This window comes from Chelonia mydas, chromosome 6, assembly GCF_015237465.2.
Source record: "Chelonia mydas isolate rCheMyd1 chromosome 6, rCheMyd1.pri.v2, whole genome shotgun sequence".
NCBI classification, from domain to species: Eukaryota; Metazoa; Chordata; order Testudines; family Cheloniidae; genus Chelonia; species Chelonia mydas.
In genome coordinates, this window is record NC_051246.2 from 60,428,741 (window position 1) to 60,446,368 (window position 17,628).

General features: G+C 41.1%; 1 protein-coding gene across 17 annotated transcripts in view; it reads right to left on the reverse strand.

The window, feature by feature from the left end:
• PHF21A (PHD finger protein 21A) overlaps nucleotides 1-17,628 on the reverse strand; it is a 239,400-nt gene that overhangs the window by 118,633 nt on the left and 103,139 nt on the right. For 8 of the 17 annotated variants that reach the window (XM_037900139.2, XM_037900143.2, XM_037900135.2 and 5 more), the window contains one exon: nucleotides 8,162-8,182. The exons of the other annotated variants lie outside the window; for them this stretch is intronic. In XM_037900139.2, coding sequence (XP_037756067.1) covers nucleotides 8,162-8,182 — 21 coding nt within the window. The remainder of the gene's footprint in view (nucleotides 1-8,161; nucleotides 8,183-17,628) is intronic. 17 annotated transcript variants of the gene reach the window in all.

Here is a 17,628-nt window from a genome sequence, read left to right on the forward strand (position 1 = left end):
GCAAAGCTGACTAATGACTAAGACTGCATCTACACAAAGGATACTAGGGTAGTTCCTCTGCAGTTAGCAATGGTTGGGAGCACCGGTGTAATCTAGGCATTGTCTCCTCTTGTCAAAGCAGGATTAGATGACAACACAGTTTTTAAAAATGGCTGCTCATTTACAGTATCACTCCTATTGTTTTTAGCACCAATGGAGTTGCACCAGTACTAAAGAAACAGTAGGAAAATTTCAGAACATCCTCAACATGGAAAAGACTTTAGGAAGGGATTCTTGAATGTACTGGTGGGGAATTCACTCCCAGGTAAAGAAAACAGGATCCCCAATTAATAAGTGAGATTACTCTCAGACTGATGGTACATAAACTGAGTGCAGACTGGATCTTTGCATAGTGGAAATGAAGAAACTGAATCACATGGTATCAATATGCATCCAGGAAGTGCACATGGACTACGCTTTAGTAGAGGCCATTTGTTATTAGTTGAATATCACTAACTGCACTTTATAAACTAATACTAATTAGGGCTGTCGATTAATCACAGTTAACTCACACGACTAACTCAAAAAATTAATCGCGATTAATCGCCGTTTTAAACACACTATTAAACAATAGAATACCAATTGACATTTATTAAATATTTTTGATGTTTTTCTGTATTTTCATATATATTGTATTGTGTTGTAATTGAAATCAAAGTGTATATTATTTTTTATTATAAATATTTGCACTGTAAAAATGCTAAACAAAAGAAATAGTATTTTTCAATTCACCTCATACAAGTACTGTAGTGAATTCTCTTTGCCGTGAACGTGCAACTTACAAACGTAGACTTTTTTCGTTACATAACTGCACTGAAAAACTGAAGTTTTACATTGTTTTGAGCCTACACGTCCACTCACTCCTACTTCTTGTTCAGCCAATTGCTAAGACAAGCAAGTTTGTTTGCACTTACAGGAGATAATGCTTTCCACTTCTTATTTACAATGTCACCAGACAGTGAGAACTGGCATTTGGCAAGATATTTACGTGCCAGATATGCTAAGCATTCGAATGTTCCTTCATGCTTTGGCAACCATTCCAGAGGACATGCTTCCATGCTGATGACGCTCGTTAAAAAAAAATGCATTAATTAAATCTGTGACTCAACTCCTTGGGGGAGAATTGTATGTCCCCTGCTCTGTTTTACCCACATTCTGCCATATATTTTATGTTATAGCAGTCCGGTTGATGACCCAGCACATGTTGTTCGTTTTAACAACACTTTCACTGCAGATTTGACAAAATGCAAAGAAGATACCAATGAGAGATTTCTAAAGCTAGCTATTTCACTCGACCCAAGGTTTAAGAATCTGAAGTGCCTTCCAAAATCTGAGAGGGACGAGGTGTGGGGCATGCTTTCAGAAGTCTTAAAAGAGCAACACTCCGATGTGGAAACTACAGAACCTGAACCACCAAAAAAGAAAATCAACCTTCTGCTGGTGCCATCTGACTCAGATAATGAAAATGAACATACGTTGATCCGCACTGCTTTGGATTGTTATCAAGCAGAATCCATCATCAGCATGGACGCATGTCCTCTGGAATGGTAGCTGAATGATGAAGGAATTATGAATCTTTAGGGCATCTGGCACGTAAATATCTTGCGATGCCAGCTACAACATTGCCATGAGAACGCCTGTTCTCACTTTCAGGTGACATTATAAACAAGAAGTGGGCAGCATTATCTCCTGCAAATGTAACCACACTTGATTGGCTGAACAAGAAATAGGACTGAGTGGACTTGCAGACTCTAAAATTTTACATTGTTTTATTTTTGAATGCAGTTTTTTTGTACATAAAAAATTTTTAAATTCAACTTTCAGGATAGAGAGGTTGCACTACAGTACTTGTATTGGGTAAATTGAAAAATACTATTTCTTTTGGGTTTTTTTTACAGTACAAATACGTGTAATCAAAAATAAATATACAGTGAGCACTGTATACTTTGTATTGTGTTGTAATTGAAATCAATATATTTGAAAATGTAGAAAACATCCAAAATATTTAAATAAATGGTATTGTATTATTAATAGTGCAATTAATCGTGATTCATTTTTTTTTAATCGCTTGCCAGCCCTAATACTAATGCTATGTGACATGCACAATGGGTAGACCTATGACCATGTCTTGAACTGTTCAGTCTTTTCTACATTTCTCTCAAATGTTTCTACAGCAGCACACTCCTTGTAGAGTACACACCATGCAGTGTACTCTACATCACAAAGGATCAGAGTAGTGGTAGGAATGGACAAAAAGCAAACAGAGTCCTAAAAGTTCATGTACACACTCAAAAGGGATCTGAGACAATTGACCAGAAAAATTAGAAAAGAAAACACAGGACCTGATCCAGAACAAAGTACCCACACACTTCTGAAGCACACGATAGCTATGTTGTAATAATCCTGATTCTTATGTCATTGGGCCAGGTTCACATCTGAGACTTTACATTCTACAGGAGTTAATTTGACTTAAAAGATGATGTCAATCTGCTATGTAGTTCTAGTAGGGAGAACTAAGAAGACTGGGCCCCACAGTTGCCCAGAATTGTGTTTAAAAATTCTAAGACAACAGTTATTGTATTAGGATGTTTCCTATTTCCTCCATGTTGAAAAAGGAGTCTTCCTTTCCCCAATGTCATAGGAGTCTTTGGGAGACTCTCCCATATCCAACCATCATCCACAGGATTAGAGAATGAAGGGGCACCTTGCCCTCTTTCATAATCAGTACTTTTTCTTTTTAAATGTTCAGGGGCTTTGCTTTTTAAAATCAGGCTTCTTTTTCACTCTGGCTGACCACCAGAACAGAACTGTCACCTAATGACAGCCCCAATACCTCTGGGTAACTGCTCCTTTAAAACTCTTCCTGGCTGACAGACTGCCCCATACTAGCATACTGGAGGTAATTCGCTGAGCATGCTCTGTGAAGTTTCTCTGACATTCATCCCTAGATTACCATAACCATATAAAGCAAATGAGCTAGGAAGAGGAAGAGACTCCATTATTGGGAAGATTAGAAAGATTCAAAGAACATTATAAAGCCCTATCCTGGGATGATGCTTGATGTACCATATCTATCTCTGACAGAGCCTTAATGTGTCTATCTTTTTATATTTTGTAAAACTTGTATAGTTTGTTCTGACACATATTAAGCAGAATGCTCAATCTAGCACTGCAGAGTTGTTAGAGAAGGACAATTCTGCCCCACAGTATGAAGGAGGCCTTTAGAGAGTCTGATACAGAGTGTAATTTTGACTAAATCAGGCCTCTAATTTCTGTCACTGATTCAGCTCCACTCTGAAAAGTGACTATAAAAGTATGGCCCACCTTACTCAACAGATCTTCCCCATATGTATTTCATGTCTCCTGCCTATTTTAGTGATAAAAATTAGCTTTAATTACTTTTTACTACTGTTAGCCCTGCAGAGCTGTTGAAACAGAGAGAGAGAGAGAGAGAGAGAACGCGATAAATTCTATTCTGACTCATACATAATTAACAGATTTGTTAACCAAGTTCCCACTGTAGGGCAAATTCAGTCCTTGGTCACATCTGTGTGACCCCACTGATGACAATGGCATACCTGCCAAATCCAGTCTCCTTCTCTGTAGATATGGTTTTTAACCCTTTCCGCTAAGAAAATCTACCTCCCCTCCCACAAGTTTGGCTTATGCACAAGTGTAATCGTATTTCGTATGAAATTAGAGAGTGATGTGTATTGTTAAGAAACAACTCTGGCCGTAAATGTTTCAAAGATACCTTCTTACTTCCTGATTTACAAGTTAGCTTAACTAAATCCAACATCTCAAACTCTAACAAAATAAATGCTCAGAAAAAATATTTATTTCAAATGTGTACCTTCTACAAATGTACCACTTTAGTTTGAATTTACTATGAGAAATGGTTAGAGCTACTTTGGAATTTTTCTGGTTGCTCCTTCTTAACAACAAGCAAACCTCTGCAAAAAAAATTAAATTTCCTTATCCCTGTCTTTCCAGTGTACAAGCTTAAGATGTCATTACCTTTACCAGTTCCTCAAAGAAAAACAGTAGAGAACTGGTCCAAATGGCTTGACCTTCTTTGCTTCCTTTTGACTTTTCTGTATTAAATGAAAACTAAACAAGTAGTAGTATTACCTCCTCCCCTTCAATCTTTCTACAACTTATCAATATGAAAGCAAGTAGGAATATTAGAAATATAGCATAATTTTTTTTATAAAAATTACTTGCATTTATAAGTTTCCTAATAAACCATAAGATCTCTTTGCTTCATATGTTCTCAAACATACACCAATTCCCTCTCTCATTTAAATACACAGTACATAAAAAACCTACATTAAAGGAACAGTATTTAGGTTGCAAATTCAAGTACTCAAAATTTGGGAAGTGCCAGATCTACATTGCCTGTGCAACTTTAATTCTGTGTACTTATGCATCCATCCTGTGTACTGAACAAGAGGGGGTCCTGTGGAAAAAATGAATGTGATCATGTAATTAAAGACTAAAGACTAACATAATGCTATTTACTCAGAAGGGGGAAGAAATAAGATTTCATAGCAACCACAAAACTAGCATTTCTTAACTTTCCAGTGCTTGACACTGAAATCTAAATAATGTTATTTAATTTAGTTTTTTGTATGTAATTTGTGTGTTTCTTTAAATCGAAAAAGGTTAAAAGAGAAGAAAAGAAGGATGTAGAACTAATAACCCCCTCATGCTTGATAAGCAGGGTTTGAACCCTGACCCTTCAGCACTGCTGCACACACTTCTACCACTAGAGCTAAAGGGCAACCTACATTAACACTGAGCAGAAGACGACTTATCCCAGAGTGGCAGTGATGAGGGCAAACATATGGGTACATTCCAGTCTAGCATTCTCCCACACACACTCTCTCCACATCACCAGGAGTTGGGGGCACTCCCGCCCCGAGAAAGGAGGATGGGCTGCTCAGACCTTGTACTGGGTCTAAATGGATGCATGAGGTAGACATAAACCCAGGCCAGTTTTACCTCCCCACGCCACAAGAGGTGGTTCTTACACCATTTGATGCCTCTGGAATGAAGGGCATGGGCCACTGGAGCCACAAACCAAGTCCAAGGGGTGGACCCAGCATGGCTCTCCTGACTCCTGCACTCTCTTCACTCCTACTCTAGTACAGTGTGTTGTGACACTGCTGCTGCTTCTCCTCCTGTGCAGGGGAGGAGGACAGCTGTGGCTGCATCAACCCAACCTTAGAATGTTCCTGAGACAAGGTAGGTAAGGTCATATCTTTTATTAGACCAACTTCTGTTGGTGTGAGAGAGAGATACTTTCAAGAGACACAGGGCTCTTCTTCAGGTCTAGGAAAGGTACTCCGAAAGTCACAGCTAAGTGCAAGATGAAACAGATATCTATAAATAGTTAGCACATATTCTAAAGAGAGGTTTCAGAGTAGCGGCCGTGTGAGTCTGTATTCGCAAAAAGAAAAGGAGTAATTGTGACACCTTAGAGACTAACACATTTATCTGAGCATAAGCTTTCGTGAACTACAGCTCACTTCATCGGATGCATTCAGTGGAAAATACAGTGGGGAGATTGATATACATAGAGAACATGAAAAAATGGGTGTTACCATACACACTGTAATGAGAGTGATCACTTAAGATAAGTTATTACCAGCAGGAGAGCGTTGGGGGGGAGGGGGGGACAGGACCTTTTGTAGTGATAATCAAGGTGGGCCATTTCCAGCAGTAGACAAGAACATCTGAGGAAGAGTGGGGGGTGGGGAAATAAACATGGGGAAATAGTTTTACTTTGTGTAATGACACATCCACTCCCAGCCTTTATTCAAGCCTAAGTTAATTGTATCCAGTTTGCAAATTAATTCCAATTCAGCAGTCTCTCCTGGGAGTCTGTTTTTGAAGTCTTTTTGTTGAAGAATTGCAACTTTTAGGTCTGTAATCAAGTGACCAGAGAGATTAAAGTGTTCTCCGACTGGTTTTTGAATGTTATAATTCTTGAGGTCTGATTTGCGTCCATTTATTCTTTTACGTAGAGACTGCCCAGTTTGACCAATGTACATGGCAGAGGGCCATTGCTAGCACATGATGGCATATATCACATTGGTAGATGTGCAGGTGAACGAGTCTCTGATAGTGTGGCTGATGTGATTAGGCCCTGTGATGGTGTCCCCTGAATAGATATGTGGACACAGTTGGCAACGGGCTTTGTTGCAAGGATAGGTTTCTGGGTTAGTGGTTCTGTTGTGTGGTTGCTGGTGAGTATTTGTTTCAGGTTGGGGGGCTGTCTGTAAGCAAGGACTGGCCTGTCTCCCAAGATCTGTGAGAGCGATGGCTCGTCCTTCAGGATAGGTTGTAGATCCTTGATGATGCGTTGGAGAAGTTTTAGGTCGGGGCTGAAGGTGTTTGCTAGTGGCGTTCTGTTATTTTCTTTGTTGGGCCTGTCCTGTAGTAGGTGACTTCTGGCTACTCTCCTGGCTTTGTCAATCTGTTTCTTCACTTCAGCAGGTGGGTACTGTAGTTGTAAGAATGCTTGATAGAGATCTTGTAGGTGTTTGTCTCTGTCTGAGGGGTTGGAGCAAATGCGCTTGTATCGTAGAGCTTGGCTGTAGACGATGGGTCGTGTGGTGTGGTCTGGGTGAAAGCTGGAGGCATGTAGGTAGGAATAGCGGTCAGTGGGTTTCCAGTATAGGGTGGAGTTTATGTGACCGTTGCTTATTAGCACCATAGTGTCCAGGAAGTGGATCTCTTGTGTGGACTGGTCCAGGCTGGGGTCGATGGTGGGATGGAAATTGTTGAAATCATGATGGAATTCCTCAACGGCTTCTTTTCCATGAGTCCAGATGATGAAGATGTCATCAATGTAGCGCAAGTAGAGTAGGGATATTAGGGGACGAGAGCTGAGGAAGCATTGTTCTAAGTCAGCCATAAAAATGTTGGCATACTGTGGGGCCATGTGGATACCCATAGCAGTGCCGCTGATTTGAATAAAAAAAAAGGAATGCTTTAAATTTCTGTACTGTGCTGAAAATTCTTTTGATTTGAATCAGAGGCACTGCTATGGGTACCCGCATGGCCCCACTGTGGAAATTATGGTAATTGGAAAAGCATCATATGTAAAGCCAAAGTTAGATAAGTGATTGGCACTAAACCTGTTCTAAGCAGTTCCACTAAATGTTTGTGAGTGTAATTGCTCTTCTAATTCAAAATTCATGTTTCAAAGGCCAGTATTTCTCTTGGCACGAATGTGCAGTTTGTTATGACCTCTTCAATATGAGAGGCTAAGTTACAATTAGATTAAACAAATGCTTCCTCCTCCGGTACACAGACAAAAGGAACCAACTGTGAATGGGCAGAGTCCCTACCCAGTCCTCAGAGCACTGCAGACCCTGAGTTAATATTTAAACTAATCCCCATGCTTACGGTCTAGCTTTACCGGTAACACAACAACATAAACCTCAGGCTCCATCTTCCTCCCCAGAGTCAGCTGTTAATAGGGTGTCCCTGCAGGGCTTCCTCTTTGCTAGCTTCCTGTTCCTTCTGGCTCAAAGATACACTCCCATCCCTATTCTGGTCAAAGTTAATTGAATCTGTCTCTCAGCATGATGCACCAGTTATTGCCCTGAATCTTAATGTAGAAGTTTAGGAAATGAGCCTGGGTTGGTTATTCAAGGAAGCACTGCATTCCAGTACAAGGGCTTAGAGTCTTCCACCATGTTATACCACTCCTCGGGGGAAACATAACTTTATAAACTTATAACACCAATTTCCAAAACACATTAATACAAGGGGATACTAAGGGTATATCTATACTGCAACTAGGAGGTGTGACTGCAATACAAGTAGAGGTATCTGAGCTAACTCATTAAAAATAGCAGTGTAACCATAGTGGCACAGGCTAACCACGCAAATACATCCCCAGGGTCCTGGGCAGGATTGTATTGCCGCAATACTGCTATTTTTAATCAACTAGCTCGGGTATATCTACACAGGTTACAATCTCACCTCCCTATTGGAAGCACAGACTTACCCTAGATGACTGATTAAAATGGCCATTCTGCATCAACTACAAGAACTAAATGCAGTGAACATCTGAATAAAAGAATAATCTTATTGAACCATAACATACCAAACAGGAAGACTGATACCTCTGAAAAACAGAAAAACAAATAAGTTATCACACTTGCTAAGTAAATTATTTGAACCACGGTACTGTAGCAGCCTTCTTTTTGGTTAATATTTGAAGTATGCTTTTGGTGTTTATTAATAAGTGGTTTAATTTAAAATATATAAAAAAGTATTCAATAATTTCTTTAAAACAAATATATAAATAACAGAGAAAGAAACTCCATCAAAGGAGGACAGAAAAATAGAATGTGTGAAATTAACCTGTAGTGATGAGGGACATAGCAAAGCCCTGTGCACTAAGTAAGCTCTACATGGGGGATGTGCTAGGGACTGGAGGTAGAGTAGTAACAGAAACTCCCTGAACACCTCACATGCACCGTGGACAGTCTTTAGGCCAGCCATGGAGTAGAAAACAAAATCAAAGTGGACCAGGCAGGACCCACATTTTCACAGATCTAGTCGTCTTAGTAACATGTAAGTGTCACAGAGGATGTGTGGCCACTACTCCAGCCTTTGTGCTGGACTGCAACCATGTGGGGGCTATCCCGCAGTCCTGTACCAAGATCAGGGTTGGATTTAAACTGTGGAAACTATGTCTCATTTCTCCCATGCAGAATTTGATTACTGGGATTTTATGTAAGTGAAATGAATTTCACCCTTCAAAAGAGAAGAATCTACCTCAAGTGATAGTTGATATGGTTAGAGATTTTTTTGGTTAGTTACATGCAAAACAAACTGCATAAGCTAGAACTAGTGACATGAATCCCCATCTCAGCATTTTCTAGCCTTAATCAGTGTTTTGCATGAGCACAACATAAATATTTTAAAGACAAATAAAGGATGTGATGAATTTTTGGAGACATCTCACCTACTAAAATGTTTCTGAAAGCTAAAGCTTGGAATGATTGTTTATACATCAGTGAAACTGGTCTCTAATAAGGAAATGGTAAGAAGAGACACTAACACTGTCTGCTTAGTGCCACAATCCTTTCATTACTTTTTTTAAAAAAAAGTCTTCCTGCAGAGAGAAATATAGTAAAGAAAAGCTAATAAAATAACAGTCCTTTAAACTGTTATTAAAAGTTGGGGGGAGAGTGGTAGATTCATCTTTCATATGCAAGGTTTCAAAACAGGTCAGTGACTTGTGTAAACCAATTTTGTTTAGATCTGCACCCATGGTGACTCCAGAATAAATACATCAAAGTTTACTTCTGTGTATTTCACTCTGACTGCTGGCATACAGTCCATGCTGTTCTTGAATAAAATAAAACATCTACATCACTATCCCACTCTTGACACACCATCAGAAACGGAGATGGGGGAGGAATAATTACTCCTCGCCTTTTATAAATGCAACACAAATATTATTTTGTTCATTTGCATTATAGTAGCACTTAGATGCTTTCACTGAGCTAATGCCTTATTTTAACACATAAACAGTAAGCATCAGTCCTAGTCCAAAAAGAGCATATAAACACTATTTTAAAGCTAATTAAAAAAAAATAAAAATATCAAGATAAAAAAAGCGAAGTCAACAGAGCTATACTGATTGAGGAAGTGGCCCTCAATCTTAAGAAAATTATGTTCTTACTTGAAGAATACAGACAATAGAAAAATTTATTTTGGCATCAGAATTAAATTTGCTGTATTGAGATTAAATATGGCATTTCATTTGCTAAGAATAACAGGCAGAATTTATCCAGGTGCATCTTTTACCTTGGGGCTGCCATAACTGTTGCTTTGGCTATTATTGTTCCTAGGGTCCTGGCAATAACCACAGACTAGCCAAAATATAGGGACATCCTGGCCCAACCACCTTTCCCTCCATCATGCCCTTGCCCAACTACAAAAAAACAAAAAACACACAACTAGCTCTGCATTTAGCTGGAAAACCCTCTATGCCTATGTGTCTGGTTTGTTTAGTCAGTGCAAAGACACCACAGAGCATCAGCGAGTCAGGCCCAGTATGTTTTAAAAGTTTATTACATGAACAGTCTAAAATTTATGTCCTCAGCTATTCATTTCTTTGCTTTTAAGTGCTTGCGTTTTGATCTTGAGGTGATAATGGAGTAAAGCAATTTTTTTAATGGTTTGCTAAGCAAAGTGATTTGTTGGGGAAATTTCTCATGTGTGGGTTTTGGTTTTTTAACTTACATGTAATATTTTCATTGTGTAGGTAAATGAAGGCACTTTTCTTTAAAATTTTAAATATATGGGGTGAAGGAGTCTTCGGTTTATTACATTAAAAGTAGTGAAGGGCACTATCCAAGATATCAGTGGCTCTCATCTCATTCCGGGTCTTATCTACAGCCCAATGAAGTCAAGGGAAAGATTCGCATTGATTTTGATGTTCGTTGATGGCCTGATCCAAAGCTCTTCTGACAGGATAAGGACATGCATGTTACCACACCCCTAAGATAACGACACAGGCATACACACTCTGTAGAAACAGAGACAGGTTTCAGAGTGGTAGCTGTATTAGTCTGTATCAGCAAAAAAACCGAGGAGTACTTGTGGCATCTCAGAGACTAACAAATTTATTTGGGGACAAGCTTTCGTGGGCTAAAACCCACTTCACCGGATGCATGAAGTGGAAAATACAGTAGGAAGATATATATACACACAGAGAACATGAAAACAGTTGGTATGGCAACGCCCATTTCTGATCTGCTTCTGAAATAGAGATCCAAGAGTTGGTAAAGTCAAAACTGCTCCGTTTAAGCACTGAAGTTTACTTAACTGGGAAACAATTTTCTAAAGAACAAGGCCACTAAAGAACGGTAAACCAGGTACCAGCTTTTTCCAAGTCTGTCAGCATCAACTGAGCACTGACAAACACATAGCTGGAAACCAAACGAGCTCACCGGTACATTAGTTTTGTTCAAAATAGGTATTAGTTTTCTAAGAATGTATTTAGACCAGAGGTTCTCAAACCATGGTCCATGGACCACCATTGAGTGGTCCGCGAGCTCCATTCAGGTGGTCCGCAGATAGTTCCCTCTAAGGTGTGCGCCTGGGCAGCCACACACAAGAGAATGAAGGGCCACCCACCTGATCAGTGGAGCTGCACAGGTGTGGCTCCAATTAGGTGCTTGGACCCTAGAGAAGACACACATGTAAGGTGAGGTGGTGGCACTGGGGGGGAATAAGGGGTATATGGGAGGGGGCAGTGGGGTGAGAAGCAGGGGTGGGGGGAATTTGGGATGTGCAGGGCAGTGGCGGCCAAAAGGGGTGACTTTCCCCAGCTCCAGGGCTGCAGCTGCCAGGGAGAGACGGCCCTCCCTTCCCAGCCCCAGCTAAGGGCTGCCGCAGCAGGGGAGAGAGGGCACATCCATCACACTGGAAAGGTAAGACTACCGAGATTAAAATATGAATTGTGCGCTTTTATTTGTAGAACAAAAATACGTTAAGTAAGGTTTTTTTATATATCGCTTTTATCCAAAGCGCTTTACAATAGTTAGCTAACAGTACAAACAACATTTGGAAAGATCATTAAGTGGTTCACCAAAAAGAAAAGGAGTAACTGTGAAACCTTAGAGACTAACACATTTATTTGAGCATAAGCTTTCGTGAACTACAGCTCACTTCATCGGATGCATTCAGTGGAAAATACAGTGAGGAGATTTATATACACAAAGAACATGAAAAAATGGGTGTTATCCAACACACTGTAAGAAGAGTGATCACTTAAGATGAGCTATTACCAGCAGGAGAGCGGGGGGAGGACCGGGGGGGGGGGGGAGACGAGTTTTGTAGTGATAATCAAGGTGGGCCATTTCCAGCAATTAACAAGAACATCTGAGGAACGGGGGGGGGAGGGGGGGAGGGGGAAGGGAAACATGGGGAAATAGTTTTATTTTGTGTAATGACACATCCACTCCCAGTCTCTATTCAAGCCTAAGTTAATTGTATCCAGTTTGCAAATTAATTCCAATTCAGCAGTCTCTCCTGGGAGTCTGTTTTTGAAGTCTTTTTGTTGTAATATTGCGACTTTTAAGTCTGTAATTGAGTGACCAGAGAGATTAAAGTGTTCTCCGATTGGTTTATGAATGTTATAATTCTTGAGGTCTGATTTGTGTCCATTTATTCTTTTACGTAGAGACTGTCCAGTTTGACCAATGTACATGGCAGAGGGGCATTGCTGGCACATGATGGCATATATCACATTGGTAGCTGTGCAGGTGAACGAGTCTCTGATAGTGTGGCTGATGTGATTAAGCCCTATGATGGTGTCCCCTGAATAGATATGTGGACACAGTTGGCAACGGGCTTTGTTGCAAGGATAGGTTTCTGGGTTAGTGGTTCTGTTGTGTGGTTGCTGGTGAGTATTTGTTTCAGGTTGGGGGGCTATCTGTAAGCAAGGACTGGCCTGTCTCCCAAGATCTGTGAGAGTGATGGGTCGTCCTTCAGGATAGGTTGTAGATCCTTGATGATGCGTTGGAGAGGTTTTAGTTGGCGGCTGAAGGTGTTTGCTAGTGGCATTCTGTTATTTTCTTTGTTGGGCCTGTCCTGTAGTAGGTGACTTCTGGCTACTCTTCTGGCTCTGTCAATTTGTTTCTTCACTTCAGCAGGTGGGTATTGTAGTTGTAAGAATGCTTGATAGAGATCTTGTAGGTGTTTGTGTCTGTCTGAGGGGTTGGAGCAAATGAGGTTGTATCGTAGAGCTTGGCTGTAGACAATGGATCGTGTGGTGTGGCCTGGGTGAAAGCTGGAGGCATGTAGGTAGGAATAGCGGTCAGTAGGTTTCCGGTATAGGGTGGTGTTTATGTGACCATCTCTTATTAGCACCGAAGTGTCCAGGAAGTGGATCTTGTGTGGACTAGTCCAGGCTGAGGTTGATGGTGGGATGGAAATTGTTGAAATCATGGTGGAATTCCTCCAGGGCTTGTTTTCCATGGGTCCAGATGATGATGTCATCAATATAGCGTAAGTAGAGTAGGGGCATGAGCGGATGAGAGGAAGCATTGTTCTAAGTCAGCCATAAAAATGTTGGCATACTGTGGGGCCATGCGGGTACCCATAGCAGTGCCGCTGATTTGAAGGTATACATTGTCCCCAAATGTGAAATAGTTATGGGTAAGGACAAAGTCACAAAGTTCAGCCACCAGGTTAGCCGTGACATTATCGGGGATAGTGTTCTTGACAGCTTGTAGTCCATCTTTGTGTGGAATGTTGGTGTAGAGGGCTTCTACATCCATAGTGGCCAGGATGGTGTTATCAGGAAGATCACCGATGGATTGTAGTTTCCTGAGGAAGTCAGTGGTGTCTCGAAGGTAGCTGGGAGTGCTAGTAGCGTAGGGCCTGATGAGGGAGTCTACATAGCCAGACAATCCTGCTGTCAGGGTGCCAATGCCCGAGATGATGGGGCGTCCAGGATTTCCAGGTTTATGGATCTTGGGTAGCAGACAGAATACCCCAGGTCGGAGTTCCAGGGGTGTGTCTGTGCGGATTTGTTCTTGTGCTTTTTCAGGGAGTTTCTTGAGCAAATGGTGTAGTTTCTTTTGGTAACCCTCACTGGGATCAGAGGGTAATGGTTTGTAGAAAGTGGTGTTGGAGAACTGCCGAGCAGCCTCTTGTTCATATTCCGACCTATTCATGATGACAACAGCACCTCCTTTGTCAGCCTTTTTGATTATGATGTCAGAGTTGTTTCTGAGGCTGTGGATGGCATTGTGTTCTGCACGGCTGAGGTTATGGGGCAAGTGATGCTGCTTTTCCACAATTTCAGCCCGTGCACATCGGCAGAAGCACTCTATATGTAGAAGTCCAGTCTGTTGTTTCGACCTTCAGGAGGAGTCCACCTAGAATCCTTCTTTTTGTAGTGTTGGTAGGAAGGTCTCTGTGGATTAGTATGTTGTTCAGGTGTGTGTTGGAAATATTCCTTGAGTCAGAGACGTCGAAAATAGGATTCTAGGTCACCACAGAACTGTATCATGTTCGTAGGGGTGGAGGGGCAGAAGGAGAGGCCCCGAGATAGGACAGATTCTTCTGCTGGGCTAAGAGTATAGTTGGATAGATTAACAATATTGCTGGGTGGGAGACCCTCAGCAATTTTCAAGTGGTCCATGAAAAAAGATGTTTGAGAACCACTGATTTAGGCTATGAAATGCTATGGCTATGTTGCATGCATTAATCTCATTTGTAATATTTTCTTATAGCATGGAAAACATATATAAGTTTTGCTTTTTAACTTAGAAAATGTTTGTTCTGAACTTATGAACTCAAGCATGGGAATCATCCTCTCCACCCCAACTCCCCATTCAAGAAGCCTACTGAGATAAAATGGGCCATTAAGGAACATCAAGATACAAAGGTGAATTGGTGAATGGTACTGTCACACCTTACAAACGTTACATGCAAGGGAGCTCATCTGATGGGCTATGTCTACACTGGCAATTGAACAACAAAATTTTGTCTTTCAGAGGTGTTAAAAAAACCAACAACCCTCAAAGACAGAAGTTTTGCCATGACAAGTGCAAGGGTGAACAGCGCGTTGTCAGCAGCAGCGCTCTCCTGCCAACAATGCAAACGCTGCTCATTGGGGGTAGAAGTTTTTTGTCAGCAGGAGAGCCGACAAACAGCAGCTACACGCATGACTTTTAGCGACACAGCTGTGCTAAAAGCTGCTGCTAAAAGCAGTGTAGTGTAGACATAGCCATGGACTGGAAGGCTAAATGTAAAAGATAAAACAGGGTCACAAGAAAATTTTTCATCTCTTTGCTATCTGAACTCTCACAGGGCCAAAGACACTAAACTAAGACAGAGATTTCCCAAGAATTACCTCTGGGTCTGCCCTGAAAGACATTACCACATTGCCATCATCTTTAGGAACCACAGATGGTAACTTGTGTGTGTGTGTGTATGTGTGTGTGTGTGTGTATGTGTGTGTGTGTGTATGTGTGTGTGTGTGTGTGTGTGTATGTGTATGTTTACTTGCTTTCACCTGTAAATAACTCTCTCTTGTTTCTTTTTCCTAGTTAATAACCTTTAGTTAGTTTATTACAGGTGTTGTCTTTGGTGTGAGATCTAGGGTACAAACTGATGTGAGGCATGTGGCTTGTCCCCTGGGACTGCAAGGAAGCTAATTTTGTGATCTTTGGTATAGGTGACTAATTATCAATCAGTCCAGCTTGCCTGGGTGTCAAGATAAACTGGAGAACCCAAGGGGACTGTCTGTGACTCTGTGGTAAGACTGTTAAAGTGATCTAGGAGTTCACATTTGTTAGTGGGTTGTTGAAATCTAATTATAGAACATACCACCACTTTGAGGTTTCAGCCTTGCTTTTGACAGTCTTCCCTGAGGTTTGCATTCTCAGTTGTGTGCCCCTCCTGGCAGCTTGACACAGGCAACAACCATGTATCTGGTATTTAATGGACTCTAGAGGGACTATTTTCTTCATAAGATATTAAGATGCAACTCTGCCTAAGCCTGCTGAAGGAACTCTAATACCTGGAATATAGTGCAGGATTCTGCTCTCCATTCTTTTGGAGTGGATAGTTTCAGTGCTTTAAAGTGTTCCAATAATTCTGCCTGATAAACCTAGTTGTCTGAGGCATCTCCTTTCATGAACCATACTCTGCATGCGCAGAATTCATGTCCGGCACAGAATTTTTCTTCCCTGCAGAAAATATATTCTGCCCAAAAAGTGCTGCAGTTCCACCTTTTGTCCATCAGAGGCCGCTCTGGTGCCAGAACAGCCAGCTGACTGGCAGTAAGAGATAGCTGCAGGCTGCATTCATCACAGCAGCCTGCCCGTGGAGCCATGTTAGGAGGCAAAGTGGAGCACATGGGGCTGCTGGGGACTCACAGACTGGGATTCAAAGGGCTAATGGGGGGACAGATGCTGTGCCAAAAAGACTAAAGATTGTTGAATGCATAAAAAGGAGAATGTTAAGAAAGAATAGAGAGGTTATTTTACCTCTGTGTTTGGCTCTGGTATGACTGCTGCTGGAATACTGTGTCCAGTTCTGGTGTCCACAATCCTCTAGAAGGGTGTTGATGAAATGGAGAAGGTTCAGAGAAGAGCCACAAGAATGATAGAAACATTAGAAAACATTTCTTATAGTGAAACAACAAGGAGTCCGGTGGCACCTTAAAGACTAAGTCCTTGTTGTTTTTGTGGATACAGACTAACACGACTACCCCCTGACACTTGTCTTATAGTGAAAGACTCCAGGAACTCAATCAATTTATCTTAACAAACAGAAGCTTAAGAGATGATTTGACCACAGTTCATAGTTACCTACGTGGGAAACAAATATTTGGTAACAGGCTCTTCATTGTAGCAGAGAAAGGTATAACACGATTCAATGGCTGAAAGTTGAAGCTAGACAAATTCAGGCTGGAAATAAGGCATACATTTTTAACAGTTGCAGCCCTGCAGATTTCAGCTACTGGAACATCTTTGAGTTGGGCGACTGATGTAGACTGTGATCTACTAGAGGAGTGCCTCTCAACCTTTCCAGACTACTGTACCCCTTTCAGGAGACTGATTTGTCTTGCGTACCCCCAAGTTACACCTCATTTAAAAACTACTTGCTTACAAAATCCGACATAAAAATACGTAAGTGTCACAACACACAATTACTGAAAAATTGCTTACTTTCTCATTTTTACATATAATTATAAAATAAATCAATTGGAATTTCAATTTCAGTGTGTAATATATGGAGCAGTATAAACAAGTCATTGTCTGTATGAAATTTTAGTGCTTTTTGTGTAGCCTGTTGTAAAACTAGGCAAATATCTAGATGAGTTTATGTACCCCCTGGAAGACCTCTGCATACCCCCAAGCATACAAGTACCCCTGGTTGAGAACCACTGTACTAAAGCACACAGTCACTCTAAAGGGAAGTGTAACATGAGCAAAACTATAATAGGCAATTATACATCCAGATATCCATCAAGAAAGTTCCTGAGTGGGTATAGGCGTTCCCTTAGATCTACCTAGAACAGAAACAAAGAGTCTAGGAGTCTTCATGAATGGCCTACTCCTGTCCAAGTAAAGTCTAACACCCCCTTAATGTTCAGTATATGCAAACAGACTTCTGTGTAGACTGATGCAGCTTAGGGAAAAAACAAAAGGTGAACAGTTTGTTTGATATGAAACTAAGACGACACTTTAGGTAACAACTTTGGATGAGGTCATAAAGATACCTTCACCTTCGAAAAACACAGTAAAAGGAGAATCTGCCATTAGAGCTCCCATCTCCCCAACCCTTGGAGCAGAGGTGATCCACCAAGAAGGCTGTCTTCAGAGAGAGATGTAGCAGCAAACACCTATCTAATGGCTCAAAGGTCTATTTCATCAAATGGTTAAGAACGAGGTTGAGATCCCAAAGAGGGGTAGGGGCTCTAATCTGTGGGAAAAGATTGATAAAGCCCTTTTAGGAATCTTGCAGTGGTCAGACGAGCAAAGACTGAGAAACCCACTGGCACATGGAATACTGTTATTGCCACTAAATGAA